Source organism: Xyrauchen texanus, chromosome 47 (genome assembly GCF_025860055.1).
Source record: "Xyrauchen texanus isolate HMW12.3.18 chromosome 47, RBS_HiC_50CHRs, whole genome shotgun sequence".
In the NCBI taxonomy this organism is placed as follows: domain Eukaryota; kingdom Metazoa; phylum Chordata; class Actinopteri; order Cypriniformes; family Catostomidae; genus Xyrauchen; species Xyrauchen texanus.
The window spans coordinates 9,772,577-9,799,870 of NC_068322.1; the positions used below are offsets into that span (position 1 = coordinate 9,772,577).

General features: G+C 37.6%; 1 protein-coding gene across 2 annotated transcripts; it reads right to left on the minus strand.

Annotated features, from left to right (window-relative positions):
- Positions 1-1,879: 1,879 nt before the first annotated feature.
- LOC127639038 (serine/threonine-protein kinase B-raf-like) lies at positions 1,880-27,294 on the minus strand. 2 transcript variants are annotated; one of them, XM_052120860.1, is made up of 20 exons: positions 27,105-27,294; positions 21,995-22,096; positions 21,120-21,383; positions 19,577-19,680; positions 19,306-19,408; positions 18,137-18,285; positions 17,212-17,325; positions 15,200-15,359; positions 14,529-14,568; positions 11,187-11,306; positions 9,436-9,569; positions 9,196-9,313; positions 9,025-9,109; positions 8,528-8,704; positions 8,326-8,372; positions 7,492-7,610; positions 6,365-6,496; positions 5,978-6,112; positions 5,460-5,613; positions 1,880-5,129 (listed from the first exon to the last, which is right to left on the minus strand). In XM_052120860.1, the coding sequence occupies exons 1-20, from the start codon at positions 27,270-27,272 to the stop codon at positions 5,107-5,109; spliced, it is 2,448 nt and encodes an 815-aa protein (XP_051976820.1). In that variant the 5' UTR covers positions 27,273-27,294; the 3' UTR covers positions 1,880-5,106. The 2 variants fall into 2 exon arrangements, with proteins under 2 accessions (XP_051976820.1, XP_051976821.1); XM_052120861.1 differs by lacking the exon at positions 11,187-11,306.

A 27,294-nucleotide genomic window follows, 5' to 3' on the forward strand; every position in this document is an offset into this window, starting at 1 on the left:
GCAGGACTGCTGGAGAGCCTGTTTGGGTTGACTTGAGGAGGACACATTTGTGGAGGATGGAGGAAAGGGAAGAGCAGCAGATCTTTTGGTTGTAATTTGATGTCTGAGGCGGTCCAGGGATCTTCTCAACTCTTGCTGTGCACCTCGCACCCCGGCTAGCTCCCGCTGATACTGCTGGTCCAGTGCATGCAGGGTCCGTTCTAGTTGCATACTCTGACGCCGCTGTGCATTAGCCAAGGAGTGCTCTGAAACTGATATAAAATAGAAGCCAAACTCATTTTAATAAAACATGCATTATTAAATCTTTAACTAGTTCTACATGTTGTATTTTTGTTAACTCTTTATGTATATATAACTTTTCCTTTAAGGATACAGTGATATATTTAAGATAACTTTCTATCTATTTATTGTACTTGTAATGATACCTCTTTCATTGTGTCTCCCTTTACATCTTGGCAGAGTGATAAAACTGGACATGCTACATTCATTAGATGGAGATATGCAGGATCCAGTAACAAATCCTGAAAAGTTGAGGGCTCAAATCATATTTTACTTTCAACCTTAAAGGGAAAGTTCACCCAAAATGTTTTAATTTTCTCATCATTTACTCACCCTCATTCTATCTGCTTAACTCAAATGAAGATTTTTAGGAGCATTTCTCAACTGTTTTGGTCAATACAATGTAAGTGAATGGGTACCAACATTTTTAAGCTCCAAAATTCACATACTCAGTCAGCATAAAAGTAATCCATAAGAATTCAGTGATTAAATCAATGTCTTCAGAAGCAATATGAGAGCTGTGTGTAAGAAACAGGTCAATATTTAAGACTATTTTTATTATAAATTTTCCTCATTGTTCATGCATATTGCCCCCAATGGGGCAGAAGAATAATTTAAAGCAAAAACTTCCTTAAATATTGATCTGTTTCTCACCCACAGTGATCATATTACTTTTGAAGACATGGCTTAAAACACTGCAGTCGTATGGATTACTTTTATGATGCCTTATTGTGCTTTTTGGAGCGTCAACATTTTGGCACCCATTCACTTGCATTGTATGGACCTACAGTGCTGAAATATTCTTCTATAAATCTTCATTTGTGTCCTGCGGAATAAAGAAAGTCACATCTGAGATGCCAGGAGGGTGAGTGAATCATGAGAGAATTTACATTTTTGGGTGAACTATCCCTTTAAGTGAAGTGTCTCACTGAAATAACAGACTTCAGAGAAAAAATATATTATTTGTGCACAGTAAATGTTTCTTGCAATAATGGCTTTGTAGGTTCAAACACATGCCATAATATATATAATATATATATATATATATATATATATATATATATATATATATATCAGCCACCAGTATATTTGTGCACAGTAAATGTTTCTTGCAATAATGGCTTTGTAGGTTCAAACACATGCCATAATATATATATATAATATATAATACATCAGCCACCAGTATAAAAATTAAAATTAACAATAAATTTAAAATATTTCTGCAAATATATTTAGACTTGTTACTCACCCACAGATGTAGCAACAAGCAGTGTCCAATAACTTACAATTGTAATATCACACCTTTAAAATGTTCTTTTGACCACACTAACTTTTCTTTTTTATGTAAAGATCCGAACAGGCTTCAGAGATAGGAGAAATGACAAAGCATCTCTTCTTGTAGACCGTCACAAACAATTTGCAGAGGTCAAGCGTTAAAAAGGGGCGTTACAGAGAGAACCAGTTAAAGGCAACTCCTCATCACAACCATTTAAGAAGAATAGTGCCTTTACATTTTCTAAACGGTCTCAAGTTTGAAAATCTATTTTGTAAGCAAAAATCACAACAAAAAAAATATAGTGTTAAATTGTGTAATTGTAAAATAATGTCACCCTGCATTAAGGATAAATCAGCTTTCAAAGTGCCTTTGAAAAGCAATGCTTCTCACTGAATTGAAACCAAACCGAAAATAAATGCAGTTGAAGTGTTGACAGTTTTCATGCACGTCTTTAATATATCAGTTTTTCATATTCACATCAAATACATTAAGCTCTTTTTCCTTTTATATAATACAGTTTTAAATATGTTTACACAGAAATATTTGAAATATATCAAAATGTCTTCTCTTAACCTTTATTTCTTAAGTTGAAACATATGAAGTAATTTCATCGATTTTAGCTCCATGCCTCCTAGCAAACGGACAGTACTTTCTTTGTACAGCTATTTACAGGTGAAAAGAGTCTCCCAAAACATTTGTATAACCGTTCTCACTTGAAAGTTCTTACACGGGGGTTTAAAGTGCAGGCAAGGCAACAGAAAGGAATGTGACATGGAGGTTTTGTTTTCTGTTAAAGGACCGGTGAGGGACCTAAAAAGCAAAACGAATAAAAAGGGGTTTGGATGAAACTAATTTATGAAAAACAAAGAAAAGATTGGAGGAAAATTGGTTTAGAGGATACAGAGAGAGAGAGAGAGATCTCAAAGCATGTCCCCAAGTATCCAGAGACAAGGTGCAATCCAAAGAAATACAGACCATCTTCAGTTACATTCCAATAGAAAATAAATACAGCACTCTTAAAATACATCTTTATATGCAACCCATGTTAGGTTTGCCAGCTTAATTTGAGAACTGTTTAGCCCACAACACACGGGGCACTCCAAGTCCATTTAAATGTCTATCCTGTATATGTCAGGGCAGTGACCACTGCCACAACCAGCAGGGTCATGAAGCAGAAACTTGCATCTCCTCTTAAGGGTAAGTGGCGTGTTAAACAAATAACCGATTCACAGAGCATAACCCTTGATATTTCTTATAAAAATAATTAAAAAGAAACAAAATAAATAATTAAATCCATCTGAATAAAAGCAAGAAACGTGTCTTTGCTTTTGTAACGGAGCGCGAATGGCGGATCAAGTCCAGAGAATCGGTAATCAGTGTATTATCGAGCATTTTGTGGATTTGTATTTTAAGTGAAAAGCAAGACATTTTTTTGTTTGTTTCATACACAAAAAAGTAGGCTGTGGCAGCGAAGCCACTGACGCAATAGCAGGTTTCAATATAAACATTGAAAGAAACAAAAAAGCACTGATTTATTCCAAACGAGGGCATGTCCAAGGTCCAGGTGAAATTTAGGGCTACACAGTGCTAGAGTCACCACAGCCCAAAGCTTTAGACCACTTTGTTCACGTAAAAACGAAGAGCCAGTGTTTCGATACTATGCGAGTTGGACGGGAGCTTAGGATGTCTGTGGAAATCATAGGGTGAAACAATTTGGTTGAAGATCCAGTTGTCCAGCAATAGCAAAGGTGGACGGAGATGGCGTAAGGATGTTGGATCAAGCTTTGGTTTTTAGTGTCCAATGGCCCTACCAAGCTTTTCATTTAGGAATCCTTTAATCCATGCTTCAACCTCTTAATATGACAAAATATATTAGTCTTTAAAAAGGCAAATTGTTTATCTGCATCAGTCATTTTTACAAAGTGCAGACACACTGCTTGAAAGGTCCATTTCAGCGATCACAGAACGAGTGAGAGAAAATATATATATATATATATATATTGCATATATACACACACCACTCCAAAAGGTTTTGAAACACCAAACAAAAAGTATTAAAATTAAAGCAATATAAATTAATGTAACTTTGCAGGCCTGCCTGTCTGTAACATGAAAACAATGATAAAAAAAAAGCCATGACCCGTGAACGAATGTATCGGAATGAACGCCAGCGATGCAGAAGTCCCAATGGGACTTCTGAATGGAACAAAAATAACTTAATTTAACCATTTTGGACTCAAAGGAATGGCTTCTCATAACAACAGTAAAGCATAAACTTGAAACTTGCAGTGAAATACAAGTACAGAAATATTTTGCCCACATCTGAAATTCATAAGGCATCGTGTTTGCTTTATACACTGGGTTTTTGTTCTACAAGCAACTTCAGAGTCAAATAATATTATTACCTTTGACAGCTCCAATGAAGATTGCCTTATTCAGAAAATTAACTTGAGCTACCACAAGGCATCCTTTAGGAACACAGAAACAGCTTTGAAGTATTTTTTATCCACCCCAGAAATGCACTTCTAAACAGAGGCTAAATACTGTATATTTACCCGGGGTTCTTTGTGTGGGGCATTTATCATTTAATCTGGTTTCTCTGATATAGTTGTATAAAATGAAAAAGCTACTAGGTTCCTTGGAGATTGCCTTGACAAAAAAAACAAAAGCACAGAATTTAGAAAATCTCCTAATGTTTCATTCTAGAATAGCTGGTCAAGAGGTCAGTGACCTTTCTATGCTTGCTTCATTTACCCTTGCTTACAAGCCATATCTGTAGAAAGAAACATCCCGAGTCAGTCTATCTACAACTTAAGACCCAGGAGAAAACAAAAGGCCAAAGACAGAAAAAACTGTATTATTAGCAAATCCAGCCAAAGGCAACATCACAGGTAATAAATCCATTGCAAGAGGAAGAAACATTTCTTAATATCATTCAAGTTATCGCCTGACATCCTGCAATACTCCATGATTGGCTGCGACCTGATGTCCTCCCCTTTATGCCGTCCAATGAAGGATTTTTTTCATCATATGCTAATGGTCCAAACATGGATTCTGTTTTCTGGTTAGCCAGTGCTGTGTTCTTCCCCTCAAGGGGCAGAGCAAAGGCGGGGCTTATGCTCCAAAATCAGTGTGCCATTTCAGTCTTTCCTCTTCACAGGCAGCAAAACCCAAACTCGCTCCTCCTTTTTTTCAGTGCAAGATTTTTTTCCAACTACAAACAATTCTTTATTTTTTTTTGCCTCTGCTTCCAGTAACCAGGGTTTCGTTTGGCATATCAGTCATTCATCCTTTATGCTGCTTTATTGAGTTGTCCTATTTTCTGTTTATGACAGTATATTTGTGAAATCAGCAATGACACTCTGCAGAGTCCTTTAAAAAAATAAATAAAACAAAAGCAATTCCATTGAGGCCATAGCTCTTCGGGTAAAGAGGAAGAAAACAGCACATTCTTTGAAACAAGTCCTTTTCTGTGTTTATGGATGAACCCACCGCAGGAACACGAGACATCATAAAAAGTGACAAGGGAGGGCGTTTGAGGATGTGCAGCACTATTTAAACGCTGAAAATTCACCTAAAAGGAGAGAAATAAAGAAGCGAATCAGGAAAAAAATGGAACCATTCGGAATATATAATATATACAATATGCAAAGTGTGGACAATTTTCATTATGCACAAAATATCCCTACAAGATTTGGCAAAACGTGTAGTGCACAACAAAGCAATGAGCAATGTGTCTCACGATGCAATGCGCTCAATTTCACCTTCTATTTCCAGAGTGTTAAATTAACTTCAAATGTTCAACTGTACATTTTTACTGAAATACTTATTTTTCTTCTTTCTTTTTTTACCCATTATTTGATCAATCTGCCAAAAGACAATGTTTGTTTGCGTGTGTACTTGCCATAGCCACCAGCTTGAATGGGCGTCTTGGGGGAAGCGCAGGCGTACAGGCTGAAATCCTCTGTCTGGAAGCCAGCACGGTTCAAGGATGGCTCAGATGCGCTGCGGTGGATCTTGGGCAGAGAGCGTGCCAATAATTCAATGGAGGCCAGGATCTGGCAAAAAGCAAAAATGTAAACAAAAAAAATTATTTACAGCAATTGTAGCGTAATATATTCCCACACTACAGTGTTGTGTTGATACTTTGAAAGCCAGATATATATATAAAGTATGTATAAAGTATATAAAATATATCAATATAAAGTATGCTCACATGAATAGTAAAGTTCATTATATAGGTTAGAATCAGCCAAATAAAAATTTTGCCATCTCAAATGTTGTGATGCCAACTCTGTTGCCATCTTGTGGTGATGTACCTCAACATAAAACTACATGCTATTAAACAGATTGCTGGCATAGCACATTTCTCTGTGTACTGTATGGAGAATCCAGAGATCTGACAGGTGTTCATAACAATACCTGAGGGAAAAGTGGTCTTTCCTCTCTCTTCTTCTTCAGACAATCAGCCATAAGTCTCTTCATGGCCTTGGGGCAATTACTGCGCACTTTGCTGAGGTCGGGGGAAAGGTAACTCCGGCCAACCATAAAGATAATCTGAAGTGGGAGGGATTTATTAATTGATTTCTTCCATTTCTGCACATTTGCTGCAGCATAGTAGACATGCATAACATTAACATTCGAAAATGATAACAGACACCAAACAATAGTTTAAGGCATAAGAAGTTTATAGGCAGAAAATGGCTAAAGATACTATTCAAAAGGGCAAACAACAATCATTGGACCAATTTTTCAACCTGTTCATCTTTTGATATTACAAGCATCCTCAAAAAAGGATGAAGCGCTCACCTGGTCTCTGTTGTTGATGTTTGAGTAAGGCAGAGCCCCTGACATAAGCTCATATAACACTATGCCAAATGCGTAGACATCTGACTGGAAACTATAAGGGTTTTTATCCTGCAGTCTGATCACCTCCGGAGCCTGGAAAAGACCAATGTGTCAGTCAAGATGCAAGCGAAAACTTGCCATTTAGCTGATGCTTTCACTTTGAGTTAAGGGAATTGCTCACCCAAAAATGAAAATTCTCATCATTTACTCACTTTTTGCCATCCCAGATGTGTATGACTTTCTTTCATCTGCTGAACTCAAAGGAAGTTTTTAGAAGAATTTCTCAGCTCTTTCAGTTCATACAATGTAAGTGCATGGGTGCCGATCACATTTTGAAGATTCAAAATCACATAAGTCAGCATAAATATAATCCATAAGACTCAAGTGGTTAAATCTATATCTTCAGAAGTGTTATGATAGGTGTTGGTGAGATACAGATTAATATTTAATTCCTTTTTACTATAAATTCTCCTCCCTGCTCAATCAATCTCCACTTTAATCTCCACTTTCACAATCTTCTTCTTGTGTTTTTGGCGATTCACATTCTGCATGCATATTCTGCGTCCATAAAAAAATGGACTTAAATATGGATCTGTTTTTCACCCACACCTATCATAACACTTCTGAAGAAATGGATTATAAAACTGGAGTTGTACGGTTTACTTTTATGATGGCTTTATGTGCTTTTTGGAGCATCAAACTTATGGTACCCATTCACTTGCATTGTATGAACCTGCAGAGCTGAGAAATTCTTAAAATCTTTGCTTGCATTCAACAGAAGAATGCCTTCTGGGATGGCATGAGGGTAAGTAAATGTTGAGAGAATTTTTATTCTTGAGTGAACTATCCCTTTAAGTGCTTTGATTAAAGGCACAAATGGTAATAGATCATGAATCAGCCCTTTTGGGGTTTGAACCCAAAACCTTTCCGTTACCACCCCAGATCTTTAACTGCAAGGCTTCATCATCACAAGTGTCAATGCAGATTAATGAATCTTGCAAGCCGAAGCCCAATTTTAAATAGAATCAGACAGAAGACAATTGCAATGACAAAAAGAGGTAAAGACCTTTACTGCCCATGATACGCACCATCCACAAGATCGAGCCAGAAAGCTGCTCAAATTGGTGTGAGCCACTCCAGCGGGACTTCACTGTAGCCAGACCGAAATCACCAATCTTTACTGTCAGGTCCTCGTGCAAGAAGATATCTTGGAAGGTGGTATTAAGGCAGATATTCCAAAAGAGCATCTGCGAACACTTACTGTACGTCATTGGGTATTTCATATACAGTTCAATGTTTACTAGAATCGGTTACAAATAAATAAAAAAAATATAGCATGGTGCTTTATGAGCATAACACAGCTGGAAAAAATTATATATTCTCATGGCTTGACCCCGGTCCTAGCCCTTTGCCTAAAATAATTAAATTTGGCATGAGTCACTTAAATTAATTAATTTAAACTAGAGGTAGACTGATATATCAGTTTTACAGATTAATCAGTGTCGATAGTTGCATTTTTGAACGATCAGTTATCGGCAAAAATCTATGCTGACTGTTGACAATAGTTTTTTAATTGAGCAAAGTCTGTCATTAAAAAAATAAGAGACACTGGTGTATTTTGGGCTTGTTTATATTTAAAAATCCTGCATTATGTACCAAATCTTCATTTTCATCTAGTCATTATTGGGATGTCGGTTGCACAATAAACTTTGGGATTTTATTAATTTTACACTAGCCTCCATGTATGTGTCCATAATAGTTAGTAAAAAAAAACATTCTATGAACAGATTTGATTTTTTAAATCATTGGCCGCTAAATCGGATATCAGCCTTTTCCACCTTCGACAAAATCCACTAGCAGTCAACCACTAATTCAAACCAGATCATTTATTGCAGCTGACCAGTTTGCAGTTCAAAGGATACTGTTGCTCTTCAGATCTCTATGGATGATGGACTTGGCATGAAGATAGCTGTGGAAATGTTTTTAGATGATTCAACATTTAGATGAGTTGCATTAGCAGTTCATTCCAATCTTTCTGTGCACATTTTTTCTTCATAAACATTACACCGCCATAATAGGAGTTTCTTAACTGAAGAACATGCATTTGCTGATTCAGTGACTCACTCCATGCCTTGAGCCGTTTGGCGGGCGATGTCAATCAGCTTGATCATCTCAAACTTGGTCTCGATGATGTGCAGGTGGTGGTAGAGACTTGAGCCTTCACACCACTGTGTAACAATAGCCAGCTGGGGTTTGGTGGTGTAGCCCATGAAGAGCAGGATATTCACATGGCGGGTTTTCCTGCAGGAGACAAAAAGAAATGTATGATTATGTTATGACATTTTTATTTTCCATAAATGGGGTGTAAAGTTTGAAGCACTACATCTACAAAACAGCAAATCGAGCACTTTCCACAAATGGAAATAAACATTATAAACAATAAATAAATAAAAACATAACATATATATATATATATATATATATATATATATATATATATATATATATATATATATATATTTTTTTTAATATATATATTCCAGATGGGTAACTGCATTGATAAATGATAAAAAAGAAAACAAAAGAAACAGAATTTATGAGCGGTTCTGGGCTTATCGTACCTGAGGACACCCACTTCATTCTTAAAGGCCTGCAGTTGTTGTGGAGTGGGAGCTGTGACATTCAACATCTTTACCGCCACATCACCTATGAGGAAGAGGAAGACACACACTTTATAAACAGTATTGCAATCTAATCTGAAGACATTCAGATCAAATTTTTGCAAGACCCACCATGCCACTTTCCCTTGTAGACTGTTCCAAAGGAACCAGATCCTATCCTCTGACCCAGGGTGATCTGACCTTCTGAGATCTCCCAATCATCGCTTGAGTCCCGTCGACCTAGAGTTTTCTTCCAAGCAAAAGAGAAAACCATTTCAAATTTAAATTCTACACAATGACCTCAGACCTTGACTATAAGATCCACTGAGGTCAGAGAGATTCTTGGTCAAGCCTACCGCTAAAGCTCCTCACCATTTTATTGCGGTCCTCAGATGAAGACGATGGCTTCCGCTCCCTCGGCTGGCACGGTGATTTCGACAACTTTACATTGGACAGGCAACCAGGAAGGGAGGCAGGAGGTGTGGCCGACAGGCCTGTTGTGGAGGCTGGTATTTGGAGAGATTGAGAAACAAATTATAAAGACTTTAACTGGACATATATAGAAGCAAAATCTTTTTTTTTTTTTTTAAATAAAGAAGGAAAGCGACACAGGTAAAAAGAAAGGAGAGAGAAAAGAAAGGAATAAAATCTTAAAGTATAAAGTCACATAGGGGAGATAATACAAGGATACAGTGTGAAACGGGGGCTTTGAGTGATGCATGCTGCAAATGGAGAATAACATACTATCCTGAGCCAGATCCCATTCCTATGCCAAGTGGCCAAGGTTTCAAAATCTAATAGTATCACCAAAACTAGCTTTCATTGAGTTACCAGCAGTCTAAAATTAACCCATGACACACAGATCAGTAAGAAAAGAAATGCAAATGTGAACGTGAATGCTTGACCTCCGCATTACAAGTGTGCTGCTGTACACAATGTGTTTTTGAGTTACAGTGGTGTTAAACCCGTAGTCCACTAGGGGGCGATGGAGTTACCATTGACTGTTGCGTCGTTAAATAGGATGTGTTATTATTCAGGTAGCTAGCTTTAAACAAGTCAACACTTTATCAAGCTTAAACTCTCTGAACAAGATTCTCTTCAAACTGTTAATAACGCAATAATAGTAGTTGACTCACAATAGAAGAGTTTATGTGAATTAAACTGAACTATTACATTTAATTTGAGTGGCGTTTTCTACTGCACTGCCCCATGTGGAAACACTTAAAATTCAACATGTACTTGCATTGCGTTTTTTTTATTCAAGGTCCAACAGATTCGATAAAGAGATGCTATGCACAAAGAGCATTTGTGAAATATGTTAAAATGTATGAAATAATTTAGGGCTGACCAGAAGATGGGTTCAGGCCTGACTCTTTTCAGATCACAACAAGTGAAATTGAGCTTGCGTTTGTGTTAATGTACTTGCAAACAGTTGCAAATTGTGCTTTCTGCACAACTAGTTGAATAATAAAGCAAAAAATTTGCATTTACAATTATAGATGCCACAATTAACTAATTGTGAGGTGTCAATGACAGCATTCCATTTAGGATTACTTAAGTTGCATCAAATTTTTCTATTTGCAATGTTTTTTGCAGTTGGAACATTGTAACCAATCACAGACAGGCTCGCTTTCTTTGCCTTATTTATTTATGCAAATAAATTATAATGACGGTAAATTAAGAACCAAATTAAATTCGCAACTGCGCCATCAAGGGAAATAATCAACAATTAATATTTTTGTCACAATCGTGCAGCCCTAGTGTATTAAGCATGTTTGGGGCCTAAGATGGGCCCCGGAGATGAGGAGACTGGCAACAAAAAGCAATAGCATAAAGCGATCTCCGTTTAAAAAGAAGGGGACAGAGCCAGACTTGACCTTTGGAAATGAGTTCCGTGCCGTTTTATAAAACTAAATTTGTTAATATAGTGTTAACTTCAAGGCAAAGTGAGTGTAGCAAATGTCAGTGAAAATTATTGTTTGAGTTTTCACAGAGAAAGTCAGAATTAAAAAAAAGAGGGAGTGAACCACATCAACAAAACACACAAGGTGATAGACCGACAGACAAACAAGCAGAGGACGAGACAAGGTGTTTGACACAGCGACGCACACAGGCCTAGCTACCTCTGAACACTGGCTCAGGCTCAAAATCAAAGACAATGTCATTGGGGTGAGAGGACAGAAGGGGGCTTGAGGTCCTCGTTCGGTTCTTCCTCAAGCAGCGGGCTGGGTGTTGCGAGGGGGCTGCAGGGGGAGAGAGACAGACACGGGATCACTGGCCCTGAAGCTCAGGTTCACTTCCTGTCTCCCTCTACCAAAATACTGTGTCTAATCTCAAAAGGTTGTTTAGAGAATATCAAGTGAAGTTTAGATGATATAGAGCCAGTTTTTCTTTGTTATGGTATGCCGTCTATCCTTCAAAGGAACATTTCCAGCAATATCCATGAAAATCCAGCAATAATTTACTCACCCTTATTTTGTTCCAAACTTGCAAGACTTTCTTTCTTTCGTGGAATATTAAGAGAGATATTAGGTAGAATGTTCCTATTGCTCTTTTATAGAGAAAGGGAATGGGGACAGGAGCTGTCAAGCTCCAAAAATGACAAAAAAGCACAATGAAAGTGGTCTATACCAGGGGATTTAAAATCTTTTTATGCCAAGGACCCTGAAATATGATTATCTTCATGCGAAGGAACCCATTCTTAAAATATAAAGGCAGCTGTATATCTTCATGTAAGATCAATAATATTTATAGTGTGTAAGAGAATATTAAGTGTGATATAATATTGTTTACAAAATAAAAAATTGGCTTTAATTAATTATTATTATTTTTTTGAGCAAAACTTGTGTGTCTAGCATCTTAAAAGGAAAAACCCTGGCATTACATCTTTAATGCAGAAATGTAATGCGTTATAGCTTTATAAAAGTTGAAATAATAAGGAAGCAGATCATGTAAATAAATACAAACTCCGAAACTGGCATTTCTCTGTGCGGTCAGCACCTCTTCTATGAGTCGCGTATCCCGATCTGAGGAGATTGCACCCAACTGATGCACACGTGGGGTCGCTTGTCCCTCAAGCATGTGCTTGCTGCAGCTAGATTATAACGTGATGGCTCGTGACTTAATGAATCATAATGTGTGTGTCACTGTGCATTTCTTTATCGTTATCGTTCCAGGATGCTATTCTTCTCACCACAATTGTACAGAGCAGTTATACGAGTTACCGTAGACTTTGTCAGTTCTAACCAGTCTGGCCATTCTCTGTTGACCTCTCTCATCAACAAGGCGTTTCCATCTGAAGAACTGCCACTCACTGGATGTTTATTGTTTTTGGCACCATTCGGAGTAAATTCTAGAGACTGTTGTGTGTGAAAAATCACAGGAGATCAGCAGTTACGGAAATTCAAACAATAATGCCACAGTCCAAATAACTGAGATCACATTTTTCCCCATTCTGATGGTTGATGAGAACATTATCTGAAGGTATCTGCATGATTTTATGCACTGCACTGCTGCCCCACGATTGGCTGATTAGGTAATTGCAAGGATGCACAAACAACATTCTCTAGAATTTACTCAGGATGTTGCCATAAACAAACAAAAAAAAAACATCCAGTGAGTGGCAGTTCTGTGGACGGAAATGCTTTGTTGATGAGAGAGGTCAACAGAGAATGGCCAGACTGGTTAGAACTGACAAAGTCTACGGTAACTCAGATAACCACTCAAACAAAACTGTACAATTGTGGTGAGAAGAATAGCATTCTGGAACGATACACTACAGTTACAATTTAAATCATTGGCATTTAGAATACAATTACATTCAAAAAGTATTTTGATTACTGAAGAGATTACTTTGAATTTTATTGTCATTTGTTTAATTTAACATTTAGTCTTTTCAGATGGAAAACATTTATCTATATAAATGTTGCGGTCCAAAGTGCATTTGAACAGCGGTGAAACGCTTTCTTATAATGTGTTACATTCATACGAGCAGACAGAGAATTAAGTTTGAAGTTTTGAGCAGAAGAAACACAGTACACACACACACACACACACGTATGTATATATGTATATACATATATACACATATATATTTGTAAATTACAAATAAATAAAATTAATTAAAATATACCCAAAAAATAAATAATTAAAATATTATCTGGAAAATATTTTGCATTATGTTGACAGTTTTTTACACTGTCAGAGTGAGTAAAATGCAACATTAGCGAGGAGAAACTCTAAACAGATGCACAAGTACAAACTATCATTGACAGTACGAACATGGCAAGGAAGAAGAGACGAACTATAGCTTTGAAGAGACGAGCTATAGCTTTGGCCAAGATTTTCAATGAATAATGACTTCAGTTCTGTTCATTACACGAAGCCAGGAATTTTCAAAGCCAACCCCCCCCCGCCAAATGTACAAGACCATGCCATCATCAGCGAGCATCAGAATATAATTCTTACAATACGAATTTGCTGCATTAAAAAAAAAACAAAAAAAAGAAAAGTTACCTGCCAATTGATGAGCTGATAACTCCAACTCCTGTATTGTTTCTTCCTTGATATAACACGTCTGCAGAAGCAGAATATGAATGAACAGAGGCGGAGCTGTGTGGCTTTATATTAGGTTTGCAAATGTAGAGTAGCGTAGTTTATTTGAGAGCGCACGTCCAGTTTTGAGCAAGAGTTGCCTGAGTCCGAGCTGAGAGATTTGATATATAGATGCGCTTTCGCATGATATGCATGTTATCTATTTTAAATATTTTGATTAAATAATTTTATTGTATACAATAAATTTTTATTGTAATTTCACCAAGTACCTTTTTATTTTACTTGGTGAAATTATCAATCTCCACGCCTCCCCTGACATGCTCTGGCACCTCCCAGTTTGAAAACCGTGGCACTAAGCTATGACATGATTAAGTGAATATACTACAAAAGTCGCATGGACTAATTTTGAGACTTTTAAGGTGCTTTTTTTGTTAATTTTGTAATTCGTTAGACTTAACAGCTCCAAAACCCATTTCACATAGAATCTCTTTTTGCATTTCAACAAAAGATAGAAAGTCTTACGGGTTTGAAACAACACGTGGGTAAGTAAATAATGACAGAATTGTATTTTTGAGTGAACTATCCCTTTAAACGGAGTTGTATTTTTCCAGGACAGTTTTTGGAGCACCGCTCAAACAGAAAGAACAGGTGTTATAAGCATTGATCAGGAATTAGTAGTTTAGAGCAGGCTGCTATTGATAAAGAAATGGGCAGAAGCAATTCACAAAGCAGACGGGGGAAGAGAATGGTCTATTGGGATGTCAGCTTGACAGGCAGACTGAGTGAAATGGAACAGCTATCCCAAACTTCTAAAGCCAATGACACAGAGACAGCACAAAGACATGGGATGAGGAAAGCAATTTGAACCCTATGTATCTGAGAGTATGTTTTACGTTTGCAAGATCTCTTACCTCCATCTGACCTTGGTAAGCCTTGATCACGAATCAAATCCTGCACCAGAATAACACAGATTAACAGGGACTACTGTTTCCATTTGTTTATCCACAATATTACCAAAACTGTTCAAAAGGTTTCAAAGACCCTTGTAATGTCCAGTATGACATTTTTGGGTAGTTAATATGAAATGCTTATTAAGACTTAACTTGGAAAAACTTAGTTCAGCCACCATTTACTCACCCTCAAGTCGTTTCAAACATGTATGGCTTACTTTATTTCATGAAAAACAAAAACCGTTGTTAGGCAGAATGTTAGCCTCATTCACAATTCACTTTAATTGCAGTTTTTTTTTTTTTTTTCCAATCAAAGTGAATGGTGACTGAGGCTGTCAGTCCCCTAAATTCTGCATTCCACCTTATTTTGTTTTCCACTTAAGAAAGTCATATGGTTTTGAACAACATTAGAGTGAATAAATAATGACAACATTTTCATTTTTGTGTGAAGTAATGCTCTAAAAGAAATGGTGACCAGTCAGAGCACCTAAAATATAAACATTTTCTTATGATTCATAAAATTTTTTACCTAAAATCTATCAAAGATCATGGATATTTTGTCAGTTACCCATTTAGAGCTTTATAGAACAGAATAACTGCTTGTAACTATGTGTGCATCTTTCAGTTCTCACATCGATGTTGACCGGTTCAATGGTGTTGAGATGCACATTAGGGGCGGAGGATGAGCGATCCCTCTGGCCAAACTGGTTGCGGTGGTCCTCCTCTCCGGGTCTGAAGGGCTGTGGGATGGGAATGGATTTGGATGGGGACACAGTAGGATGGCACAGAGACCTAAATGAAACACAGACAGGAGCCCAGCGTCAATTTCCATAAAATAATGCAGTAAATAAATCTGCCGACTTTTAAATTGGGACAAGTCTTGTCCAAATTCTTAGGAATACCAGATTTGGGACAATGCACAGTACGCTAATATGTGAACAACAGGGGAGTCCCGTGCAGTAGTGTGAATCTTTGGGTTGAAAGCGAATCGATTCGATTCACATTTCATAGGTTTTGGATTCGATTCCAAAGCAATTTTTTGCAAAGTCAGAATGATTCAATTCAAGTCAATGAAATTCGATTTGATTAATGATTAGATTCCGTCATTTTTTAATCTTTTCTCCCCAATTTAGAATGCCCAATTCCCAATCCACTCTTAGTCCTCGTGGTGGTGTATTGACTCGCCTCAATCCGGATGACGGAGGATCTTATCACGTGGCTTGTTGAGCGCATTACCGCAGAGACATATTGCATGTGAAGGCTTCAAGCTATTCTCCGTGGCATCCACGCATAACTCACCATGTGCCCAACCGAGAGCAAGAATCTCATTATGGCGACCATGAGGAGGTTACCCCATGTGACTGTACTCTCCCTAGCAACCGGGCCAATATGGTTGTTAGAAGACCTGACTGGCATCACTCAGCATGCCCTGGATTTGAACTTGTGACTCCAGTGGTAGTAGTCAGCATCTTTACGCATTTATGGTATTCTTAAAATATTTCCCCTAATATGTCTTAAAGGGTTCGTTCACCCCAAAATGAAAATTCTCTCATCAATTTCTCACCCTCATGCCATCCAAGATGTCTATGACTTTCTTTCATCTGCTGAACAAAACAAAGATTTTTAGTAGAATATTTCAGCTCTGTAGGTTCATACAATACAAAATCCATATCTTCTGAAGTGATATGATAGGTCTGGGTGACAAACAGATCAATATTTAAATCCTTTTTCCTTTTAATTATCCTCACAGCTCAGTCAATCTCCACTTCCCTTAACTTTTCACATTCTTCTTCATATGTTTTTGGTGATTCATATTCTTTGTGCAAAACGCCCCCAATTTGGCAGGGAGGAGAATTTATGATAAAAAAGGACTTTCCACAGGATTACTTTTGTACTCCCTTTATGTGGATTTTGGAGCTTCATAATTTTGGTACCCATTCACTTGCATTGTGAGGAGCTACAGAGCTTAAACGTTCTACTAAAAATCTTCACTTGTTTTCAGCAAAAGAGAGTAAGTCATGCACATCTTGGATGCCAGGAGGGTGAGTATATCATGAGAGAATTTACATTTTTGTGTGAACTATCCCTTTAAGCATGAAAAAGCAAGATAAACTACTTAAGATTGTTTATTGCACCAAAAGTAGCTTGAAAACACATTAAAAACCCATTCAAAAGCAACTTGTAACACAACAAAGTGTGCAAGGTGCCAATAATTATTTATTTTTTTTTTAGAGTTGAGCATAACAAGAAAAGTTCTTCCGTATTCCCTATTTCACTCTATAACTGTGAAGTATAAGATTTTATTAATTTGCATGATTTTTTTCAGGCTTGGATATCCCAATTTTAAATGACACTATATTTTCACTCTAGAGAAGAGTGCTTTGAGTGTTATAAGAGTGTTATTTGCCACATGTGATAGTCAGTGGCCATCAGGCGGAGAGATCAAAATAGGGTGCTCGAAAGTCTCTGAAAACTGCTCGGGAAAAGAATCAATAAACGTTAAGAACAGAACAGAGGTTTATTAGATTTTTTGCTAACGTTTCTTTATGCAAAAATTAAGTTTGTTGTAAATGAATTGGCATGAATTGTAATTGATGCATCGAGAAAATTAGTGAATTGTTACACCCATAGTCCAGTGTCTTACCCAGAAGATGGAGGGAGGGAGGGGCACATCTCTGACACAGGGGTCGTGCCCTCTGATGACAACTCCTCCTGGGTAATGGGGTGATGCACCAGAAATTTTGATGCCAACAGTAAACTGAACAGTAAAAAAAGAATAGTACAAAAAAACAAGTAAAATATTTAAATCAGTAGAAAATCAATAATGCTTGATCATTACCCAGAGCATAAAACATTTATTTTGAAAAATAATTTGAAAAACTTTTACACAGACATCAAACTAGCCCGTCTGGCACAAAACATCATGCCACGGTCAAAATCAGTTTTTTCCCCCATTCTGATGGTTGATGTGAACATTAACTGAAGCTCCTGACCCATATCAGAATTTTGATCAGCCGATTGGCTGATATTATAATCGGATGGATGATTGTTGGTGCCAGACGAGCTGGTTTGAGTATTTCTGTAACTGATGATCTCCTGGGAATTTCACACACAAGTCTCTAAAATTTACACTGAATGGTGCCAAAAACAAAAAGCATCCAGTGAGAGGAAGTCCTGTAGATAGAAACGCCTTGTTGATGAGATGTCAACAGAGAATGACCAAACTGTTTCGAACTGACAAAGTCAACAGTAACTCAGATAACCACTCTGTACAATTGTGTTAAGAAGAATAGAATCTCAGAATGCTCTTCTAAGATACGGATTGGCACTGTTTTGGCGGAACAAAGAGGACCTACACTAGTAGGGGCAGGTGGTTTTAATGTTGTGTCTGATCGGTGTAATATATATATATATATATATATATATATGTATCTACACACAATATGCAAAATATTTTGTTAAAAATAAATAAAAAAAAGTTACCTTATATATGCGAGTGAACTTTCACCCTTTTGTGACAATGAGGTAATACAATACAGAATTTGATCAAATCACCCATGAAGACTCACTCCAGCTGATCGTAGTTGACACACATGAGTGGGACCTCCGTACTGCAGCGCTGGTGGAACTTGTAGCCACAAGTCTGACAGCGGAATCCCTGAAACAGCAGCTTCCGGCAGAAATCACAGAAGGCCAGTGTGAAGAAAGTCTTTCGCACCTGCCAACAGCCATCATAACAGCGGTCATGGTTCAGACCAAGGACATGAACATTTTCATATCTCAAAGACATTATCTTTTTACAGAAAAATCAGTTTAATTAAAGGGATAGTTCACCCTAAAAGTTCAAAACATGTATGACTTTCTATCTTCAGTGAAACAAAAAAGGAGATGTGAGGCATTTTGTTAGTCTTAGTCTCTTTCACCGAGTAGAGTAGATGGCGACTGAGGCTAACATTCTACCTAACACTTCCTTTAGAACTTTCCAACTCGAGGTTTGGGTATATTGCATATATTATATTTTCTTACATGTTTATTGTTTACAAGCATAATTTTTACCATTTACATGATAAGTATTTACGTGTGTTTTCTGAACAGGTGCTATAAAATGATACTGTCTGTTTAAGAAATCCAGCTGTTCTGTAAAGAGCTTCTGTAAATGAGCACATATTAATGAGAGAGGAATCGAAAGGCTTTACCTCATCAGTGCTACAGTATGTGTGATTAGAATTAAATGCTTATTTTTTATTTTTTTTTGTTAACAACTGGCTGTAAAGAACAGAAAGACAAATGGATTGTGTGGATTTATGTTTTTGGACACATTGATCGGACCGAGTCAAACCAAACTTTTACTCTCAAAAATGAAAGGATCTCGGTGCTGAACTTCTTCTCCACTATACTACACAATCACTGGTGGGTGAATTCAGAACATTTACCAGCCAGTGGATAACCATAGAGGTTTATAGTTGCATAGCGCAAAATTTGGTTGTAAATACGAGTGAGTTCCTCTTGTTGAAGAAGAGGGCTGCACATAGAGTAAAAGATCATTCTTGGCATTTAAGAATGAGGATTGCGATGCATAAGAAAATTTATATTTTTACCCAGTGCTAATGACCACACCTATGGTGGGTCCTGTCATTCTGAATAAAACTGGCAAAACCGTTGGCTCTTACTTCATACTTTTTGGGTAATTTCTGATTCATCTTGAGCCAAAGTTTGTGGTCAGTTTCATCATACTCACAAAATTATGAGTCGTCAGTGGCACATTCTCTAAAACCTCAACATGAAGCTCTTCCCCCGTCAACCAGGAAATGTCTGTGTCCCAGCCAATGGGCTTCTTCTCCCTATTGTGGGTGGGACAGTGTAAAGAACTATGAAATACAGTTTGCAGTAACAATGGCATTCATTTTATGGTATACATTTAAAGAAGACATTAGTATGTGTCCTGGGTGGGCTTATTACTCATTAGCATTAGTCGCACTAGTAATTGTCTGCATAACAACAGTTATTACCCATCCTGAATCCTGTAGACCGCGCAGCATTCTGGGATCAACCCTCGCATCATCAGAGCCTTCTTCAACGAGTCTCTCACACTCATCCCACAACGAGCTGGGACCTGACACACACACAGATGAGACGACCACTTACACAAATGTAGCTCTCCTCTCTCCTTACAGAAAGTCTGAGACTCCCTTGTCTGTAGTTATGTCTGGGCACATTTGATTTCTTTTTACATCGCAGCTTCACTTTGCAAAACCAACAGAGACAAGCTGAATCAAAGTAAAGGGGGTCACCTAGATTTGCTCATTTCACTTAGTCTCCAACAGCTCTACAATATGGTCAGAACGGAAATAATTTTCAAAAAGTTATTTCTGAAGCCCTGTCTGACAAGTACTGTGAAGTATCGTCAAAACATTTTGACAGTCAGGCTGGGAATAGAGAACCATTTCTTGTTCAGAACCAGTTGTCTGCATTCTTTCACAGATGTGGACAGAACACAAAAAATATTCAAAATGCTAAATCTATGGTGCAAATAAGCAAAATAGATTATGTTTAAGTCAAGTTGTGAGTTTTGCAGTCTTATTTAAACATGATGAAAGAGACCGACTGTTATGAATTATACAAAGCTTATAAAAATCATTGTGCATTGACAACACATCTTTCTATTGAGTTCCAATGGACCCTTTTTGCAGGACGTGATGGTGCGTTTCCACCTTATTTAGCAAAGTGACATTAAATTTACCATCTTCTCTCTTCTGACTATCGTAATCCATTGCTCTAATTTTTTATTTATTTATTTGAAAAGTAGTGGAAACGCGATTTTTGCCATTTTCTTTTGATGTTAGAGCAAATGGGAAGGCAAAAACGATATTTGCCGTGGTCTCCCACTAAACTGCTATCGAAGTTTAACATGCAGTCGTATACTTCCACGTTCCAAAACCCGCAAGTGTGAAAAGAGTCCATTCTGATTGCATTCAACAACAAACATATAGCATGACCAGTGTAGTTTGATTCACAAGCAAATGACTTGCGATCCAACAAACAACTAGTTTGCCCATATATTTTTTGATCCACCTACCTAGAAATAATCAAGGTTCACACCATTTTTGACCAATGAAATTTCACGACTTTTCCATGTTTCCAGTCATTTGGGATTGCAGGATACTGATTTTTTTTATTTTTATCTTTTTGATTTAGACCAATTAGCTCAAGAATAATTCAGTCCAAATTGTGAACTGTTTTGGCCTATTCACTGACCCAGAAGGACGAATTGCTCATATATCAGAATTCCCTATGGTGTTCCAGCTAATTTTACTTTAAACAAAGAGAAAAATCTAGCTGATGAGAGCATTTTCTTTCTTTGTAGAAATGTCCATGACTTTTCCATGATTTTTAGGATTGTATCACTGACCTTTCCACAGGCCTTGAAATCACAATTTTTATAATTCCCTGATATTTCCAGGTTTTTATTGACCATGGAAACAGCTTTTTGTACATGTAAAAGCAAAACAGGACCAAGTGTCCAGCAACTAGTAACAACAAACTTCAACTCACCACTGTCCTCTGTTTGTTGGGCAGGAAAACCCTTACAATGGGTTTTTGGGGTGAGCGGGGATTGCCTCGTGTTGGGTCAGTGGGGGTCTGCAGGACAGCCAAGGTGTTTGGAGCAGAGGGGATGCTCTGGGCGCCCTGCCCCTTCACATCCATCAGGATGGGGGTTGGCGAGGAGCAGAACTCTGTCCCATTTCCTATGGCCTCCAAAAGCTGCTGTTCCCGCTGTTGTAATGCATCCAGCTTACTTGTGTACTCCTCATAGGCCTGTGGCATATAAATCAGTCATCAATACTTACCTTTCACATAAATGATCATCTGTTTTGAATGTTTAAAAATTATACAGATTTTAGGTTATGTGTGCAGAAATGCATTAGCTGTTATTGCATATACAAGAGGGGCAATTTTACAGTGGGTGTGTTGGATATTGCTCAAAAAGAGGGCTTCATCAGATCTCTTCGTCCTTTGAATTCAAAGCAAGATGAAAGCATATGCAATTGCTCTAAAATTTCAAACACTAGTGAGATCATTTGCCAGAATCTTGATTACACTGAATAGACACTCATGATAATCACAGAGCGACTGCAACTAACAGTGTTGCAATAAATTTTGGTCTGAAAGCAAAACAGGAGCAAAACAAAACCAAAACGAAACAAAATAACTTGAGAAAAGTGTCTGCATCCAAGCATACAACAAATGTTTATGCCAAGATCCATGACATGGTGTCAAATTCTGGTCACTTATCATTTATGATAGTCTCTATTTATAACAGCAGGTACCTATGGAATTTTAAAACACACCATATTTTCATTGCCAAAGCATTAATAAACATGTCACACCACAACTAATGAGAGCAGCTCTTTCTCTAACCAACTCACCTCAAGGTATATAGACGGTGGATTGTGTTCTCCCCCAAACTTATCTAAAAGGGCTTCTATGTGCTCTTGGGTTAGCTTAATCATCTGTTTGATGTTCCATATCTGCAAAGAAAATAAATTATTTAGGCGTTAGCAAACCAAAATTTCCCCAGCTTCCTTTTTTCGATAACACTCCTTTGATTGGGCATGCGTTTGAGCAAAGACATTTTAACTACACCACAGCATAGCGAGGGACCCATGCTTGCGCTAAATCTGATAAACAGTGATTGTTAGTTGTCTTCTTCACCAAGCTGTAAAAACTAACATTGTACGCCCTGTCCAGAGAAAATGTGTAAAAGTTACTGCATGCAAACAGATGCAAAATATAGACATGGCCTTTTATATCTAGCCCTGACAATATTTTTAATATTCATTGAATTTAAGGGGGAAAAAACACGCCTTTGAAAACTAACACGGTGCATAAAATTTTTGATAAAGGGCTGCATCTATAAAAGACTAGATGCAGTGGAAAATACAACAAAAAACGAAAGCAGGTGCCTAAAACCGTGTTTTTAAGGTTGAAGTTCTTCTTAACTTGACGTGGCATCTATAAAACAGCGCTTCTGTACGAGACACTTAATAAACAACAAAACACACTGAAACAATCAAAAACGTTCATCTAGCATGTGTTTACACAGAAAACAATTTGCAAACTGGGTGGTTGCAAAAGCGTTTGGTGTGAATTTGAAAATGTGTGTCTCAAAATCGCATTCTGTTCCATTTTGTTGTGCTCCGTTTACCACTGAGTTCAGCTAAATTACACTGCCATCAGGGAAGATTACTACTGTAACGAAGGAAAAACACAGTTGTATTGCCATTATTATTAAGCTTGCTTGAGTCTAGGGTAACACCATGTTAACATACCACTGTCTATTGAAGTGGTTTCCACCCCTTGTTTTACTTTTTACTTAACATTTGAGAATATGAAACAACTAAAACTCGCACACAACTTTAACAAGTTTAGTTTTGGACAAAGGAAACAACATCAATTAAAAAAATCTGATGGAAATTTTAAATTAATTTATTTATTTTGGTAATATTTAAGGTAAAAATTCAAATTCAGTTTCTCAGCCCAGATGACAGTCCTATGTATCAGCAATCAAATATATCAGCTGTAAAGCTGAGTTCACACTGCCAGTGACTTTGTCACTGCAGGTCGCCAGTGGCTGGCGGTTAGGTCGCTAGTGGGCGTTCCCACTACTGGTTACCTAGTAACGTTTATAAATGACATTCACGGATGACGTTCCATTGCTGTTGACAGCGAATCAGTTTTCTTGCCACTAAAAACAAACATTTTGGAGGGAAAAGACTAAATATAAATGGAATCAGTACATAAAATGCTTTATATCAAAGATGAACGAGAAACAAGGCGTGCTCTTTGCCACAGCGGCTGTTTATCTGTGGTGAAAACGCAAACGGCGGGCTGTCTGAGTCCACAAAACCATTAAATCTCGGACTCAGCACGGTGAGTACCACCGGCTGGTGTAGGAGCTGTGGCTGGATGAAGTCCGGTTCCAGCAGTACTTCAGGCTTGGCAGGACCCAGCTTGATGAGCTGCTGCAGAGGGTGGGTCCCCTGATCTTTCCATTACTGCAGGAGCTGAGAGAGAGAGGAGGATCACGTGAGCTCTACAGTCTTCTCTCGTATTGGCTGTCACTTCCGTAAGTCGCTCTTCGTTTGAATAAATTTAAACTTGTCTCAACTTTGTCACGTCGCTGGACATGCCCACATCTGGTGCCCACGCCAGCTCTCATAGAAAATGAATGGGATGGTGTCGGTGTTGCATGCAATTTCGCTGGCAGTGTTTACGTAGCTTAAAACAAACATATCTAGATCCATTAACCTAAGGTACAATTTAAACAGTGCTATTTCTGCAACCTTAAAAAATTCTTCCAATTTTCCCACCGCTTGTGCAACTCCAAAGCTAAAGGTGAAGTGTAAAATTTCTGCGACATTTGCATCGAAAAACAGAATTGAAAAAAAATTCAATCAGGAGGTCACTACAGTCTTCCACTGAACAAACAGTTAGTTCAGCCACAAACTCACACCATTGGTTGCAATGATGCTATGTCAGGCTGGTTTGGGATGCTCAAACAAAGCTGTTTTGACAGTGTCAACAATGTTAACAACCAAGCCACAGTGTTAACCATTTTCAGGCGAGCTGACCCATGAACGGCTTACTTATAGTTTCTATAAGTATAGTTTCTATGTAGTTTCTGCATATTAAATTCTGATAAAAAAAAAATCTGATTTAAAGAATCATCTTTCAGATATTGTTCAAACAAATCAGGAGATGATACACATTTTTTGGGGCTGTTGAAAGTTTTTTAAATGTTTTATTTCAGTTCATGCCAGAAACACTTTTAAAACCTCTGCCGGGCCTGAGATGATTATTGTTCGCAACTGCAATTTCAAACCTTCCAATGCTACAGACTTCACATGTTAACTAGCATCGCAGTACGCAACTATATAAACTTGACAATGTCAACAGAACTTTAATTAGAAAGACAAAATTAATCTAAATGCTGGGAGGCTCGCAGCTGGGTGGCTATCAGCCCATTTTGCATTGCATTTCTTCTGCAAATGCACAAGCAATGCACTTGTTTCAAATAGCCAATAAACATTTTTCAATTTTGCAAAGAAATTCAAGAAGCATCATAAAACGTAGGCTAATCATTCTCAAAGTTCACTGGAAAAGTCCCAGCCAAGTAAACACAATTTGATGGTACTGCATAACTTTACAGGTACAGTTCATTATAATTGCTGTTGAGAGAAATAATTTTCCAGGAGACTGGCAAGAAACTTGGAATGCCTCTACGGCCTCCAAGGAAATAGCATTTTTAAGTGCATCTAACTTGAGTTCTGATTAAAAATCCTACATTCCAAGAATCAAGCAGGCACTTGATTTTAATCAATGCCACAGAAAAACTGGCTCTTCTAATCAAATGAGTGCAAGAAATGGAATTTACAGCATCCTGTTCAAAAGGTACCCATGACAAGGATGAAACTGTTGTGATTGTCTCCTGACAGTTTTTGTTTTGACAGACATTTGTTAGAGGCCTCACTTTTAATGCAAACCCCATGTAGTAATAGACCGCATGTTTTCAACATGATGCAATAAAAACAAGACAGTTTAAATTAGCACAATGCATGTGAAATACTTGCATTGCTATCCACAACTTATCCTTAATATTCATACTGCAGTGTTCCTGTAGCAAATCTAGCAACAACAAGAATGTGGGTTCTATTCCCAGAAAACACATGATAAAATGTATACCTTAAATACACAATTTGTGTTGCTTAAAACAGTCATGCTTACAATCCCTGAAATCAAACAAATGCATCTAGCTGACAATACAACAAATCAAAGGGAATGAGTTTTATGGACTGTGTTTCATAATCAAACCATACACCAATATTCACCAAGAGTGCATGAAAAACATGAATTAAAAAAAAAACTACCTAATTTTACATAAATATACAATTAATATTATGAGAAGCACAAGCATAATCAGACAGTATAGCACAGTAAGCCACCAGTAAAATTAATCTAATTACCACTAAGCATTCACATAACGATAACTTGCACAACCTAGTCTTTAATCCTACTAGTCTACCAGCGAAACAGGTGAGCTGTGCGTTTCTGTAATAGAGAAGGCCTGTTATAGTAGAACAGGTGATTTGTGCACACATGCACCTTGCTGGGTGTCAAAACTTTGAAGTATATATATATATAAATTTTAAGGCTGTCAATTTAACACATTAATTCAGTGCGATTAATTTGACTAAAAATAACACGTTAAAAAACATTTATGCAATTAATACGGAATTATTATTATATGGAAGATTCCTGAGAAATGCAAGCTTGTAGTACCACCTGTTTACTCTAGAGGGCAGTAAGTGAAACTTCAGCTCTGTTGCAATGCGCAGTTTATACAGTGAAGAAAAGACAGAACAACACAGACATGCGTAACGTTCTTGCGTTCAAAACACTTGGAGCGCAAATCAAAACTAAGAGATCTCAAGATGAGTTCTAAGTATTAAACTATTTAACTTGACACAGTGACCTAAAAATGTATGTTTATGATGCAACGCACCCAAGACGCTACACAAGCATGTCTGAAGCAGGTGTACATTGACGGGTCCTTAAACAAGCCTCATTATAAACCTCCAACTGATTGACAAATTCACTTGTGAAATGGATTGCTGTGAACTGTATGCCAATGATTGGCTTATGATCAATAATATGGTAGTAAACAATACATTGTATTATAAAGCCGCTTTTTGTATTGTCTTACTCTTCTGCCACAAGAATGTAATTTTAATTATCTGGATATTTATTTTATTTTATATATATTTATATTTAAAGATAACTATGTATCATTATTTCATCATTATATATTGAATTATTGTTAAATGAGGGGCTTTCTCAGAAAATATATGTATATGTGATTAAATGCGATTTATCGCTATTAATTAATCGGAAAACCATGTAATTAATTCGATTACAAATTGACAGCCCTATATATATATATATATATATATATATATATATATATATATATATATATATATATAATATTTATTTATTTTCGGTGCAACGCAGGGATCGTGTACAAGCACAATGACATCGCTACAGATTTAAATTTAAATGCATTTGAAAGCAGATTCGCAGCTCGCGCCAGCTGGTGACACAAAGGATATAAAACAAAACAATGCAATATGGTTCGATCTGTAGTTTGCTCGTTATTGAGCTATCGAGTTGGCCTGCCTGAGCTAAATTAAACCAAAGCCAATGAAAAACGGACAGGCCTTCTGATAAACATAGGCTCAGAAAACTGCATTGAAAACGGGAGAGAATTATAAATGGCGTCATTCGGAAATGCACCTTGCGAATATGCATATGTATCCGCATTTGCTCGACTATATATTTGTGCATCATCTCGCCCCCTACAATGCATTGCATCCCCCACGATCCGCATTACAGCCGGTGTTTCCAAATGATCTCCATCCAGCCCAGCTCCGCTCATCAGCCGAGCTCTCTCCTTCAACCCCGACTCCCCCATTGTACCTCCTCGGGAATGTCTTGTTGACATTCGGGCATCGCCGCTCCTCCGGTACAGGCGGCTTCGAGCCCCGCACCCAGATCGTCCAGTCCCGGGTCCCGCGCCGGATTGCGGTTCATAGTGTCTCCGTTGAAGACGGCCGGTGGGGACTCGGCGCTGCTCAACGCCGCCATTTTAAACCGCGAGAAACTGAGT

Coding starts and splice junctions, on each gene's coding strand:
- LOC127639038 (XM_052120860.1), bottom strand. CDS start 27,272: ATGGCGGCGTTGAGCAGCGCCGAGTCCCCACCGGCCGTCTTCAACGGA. Junction 19,681..21,119: donor CCAACAAACAGAGGACAGTG/GTGAGTTGAAGT, acceptor TGTGTGTGTCAG/GTCCCAGCTCGTTGTGGGAT. Junction 15,360..17,211: donor TCCCTCCCTCCATCTTCTGG/GTAAGACACTGG, acceptor TGTTTCATTTAG/GTCTCTGTGCCATCCTACTG.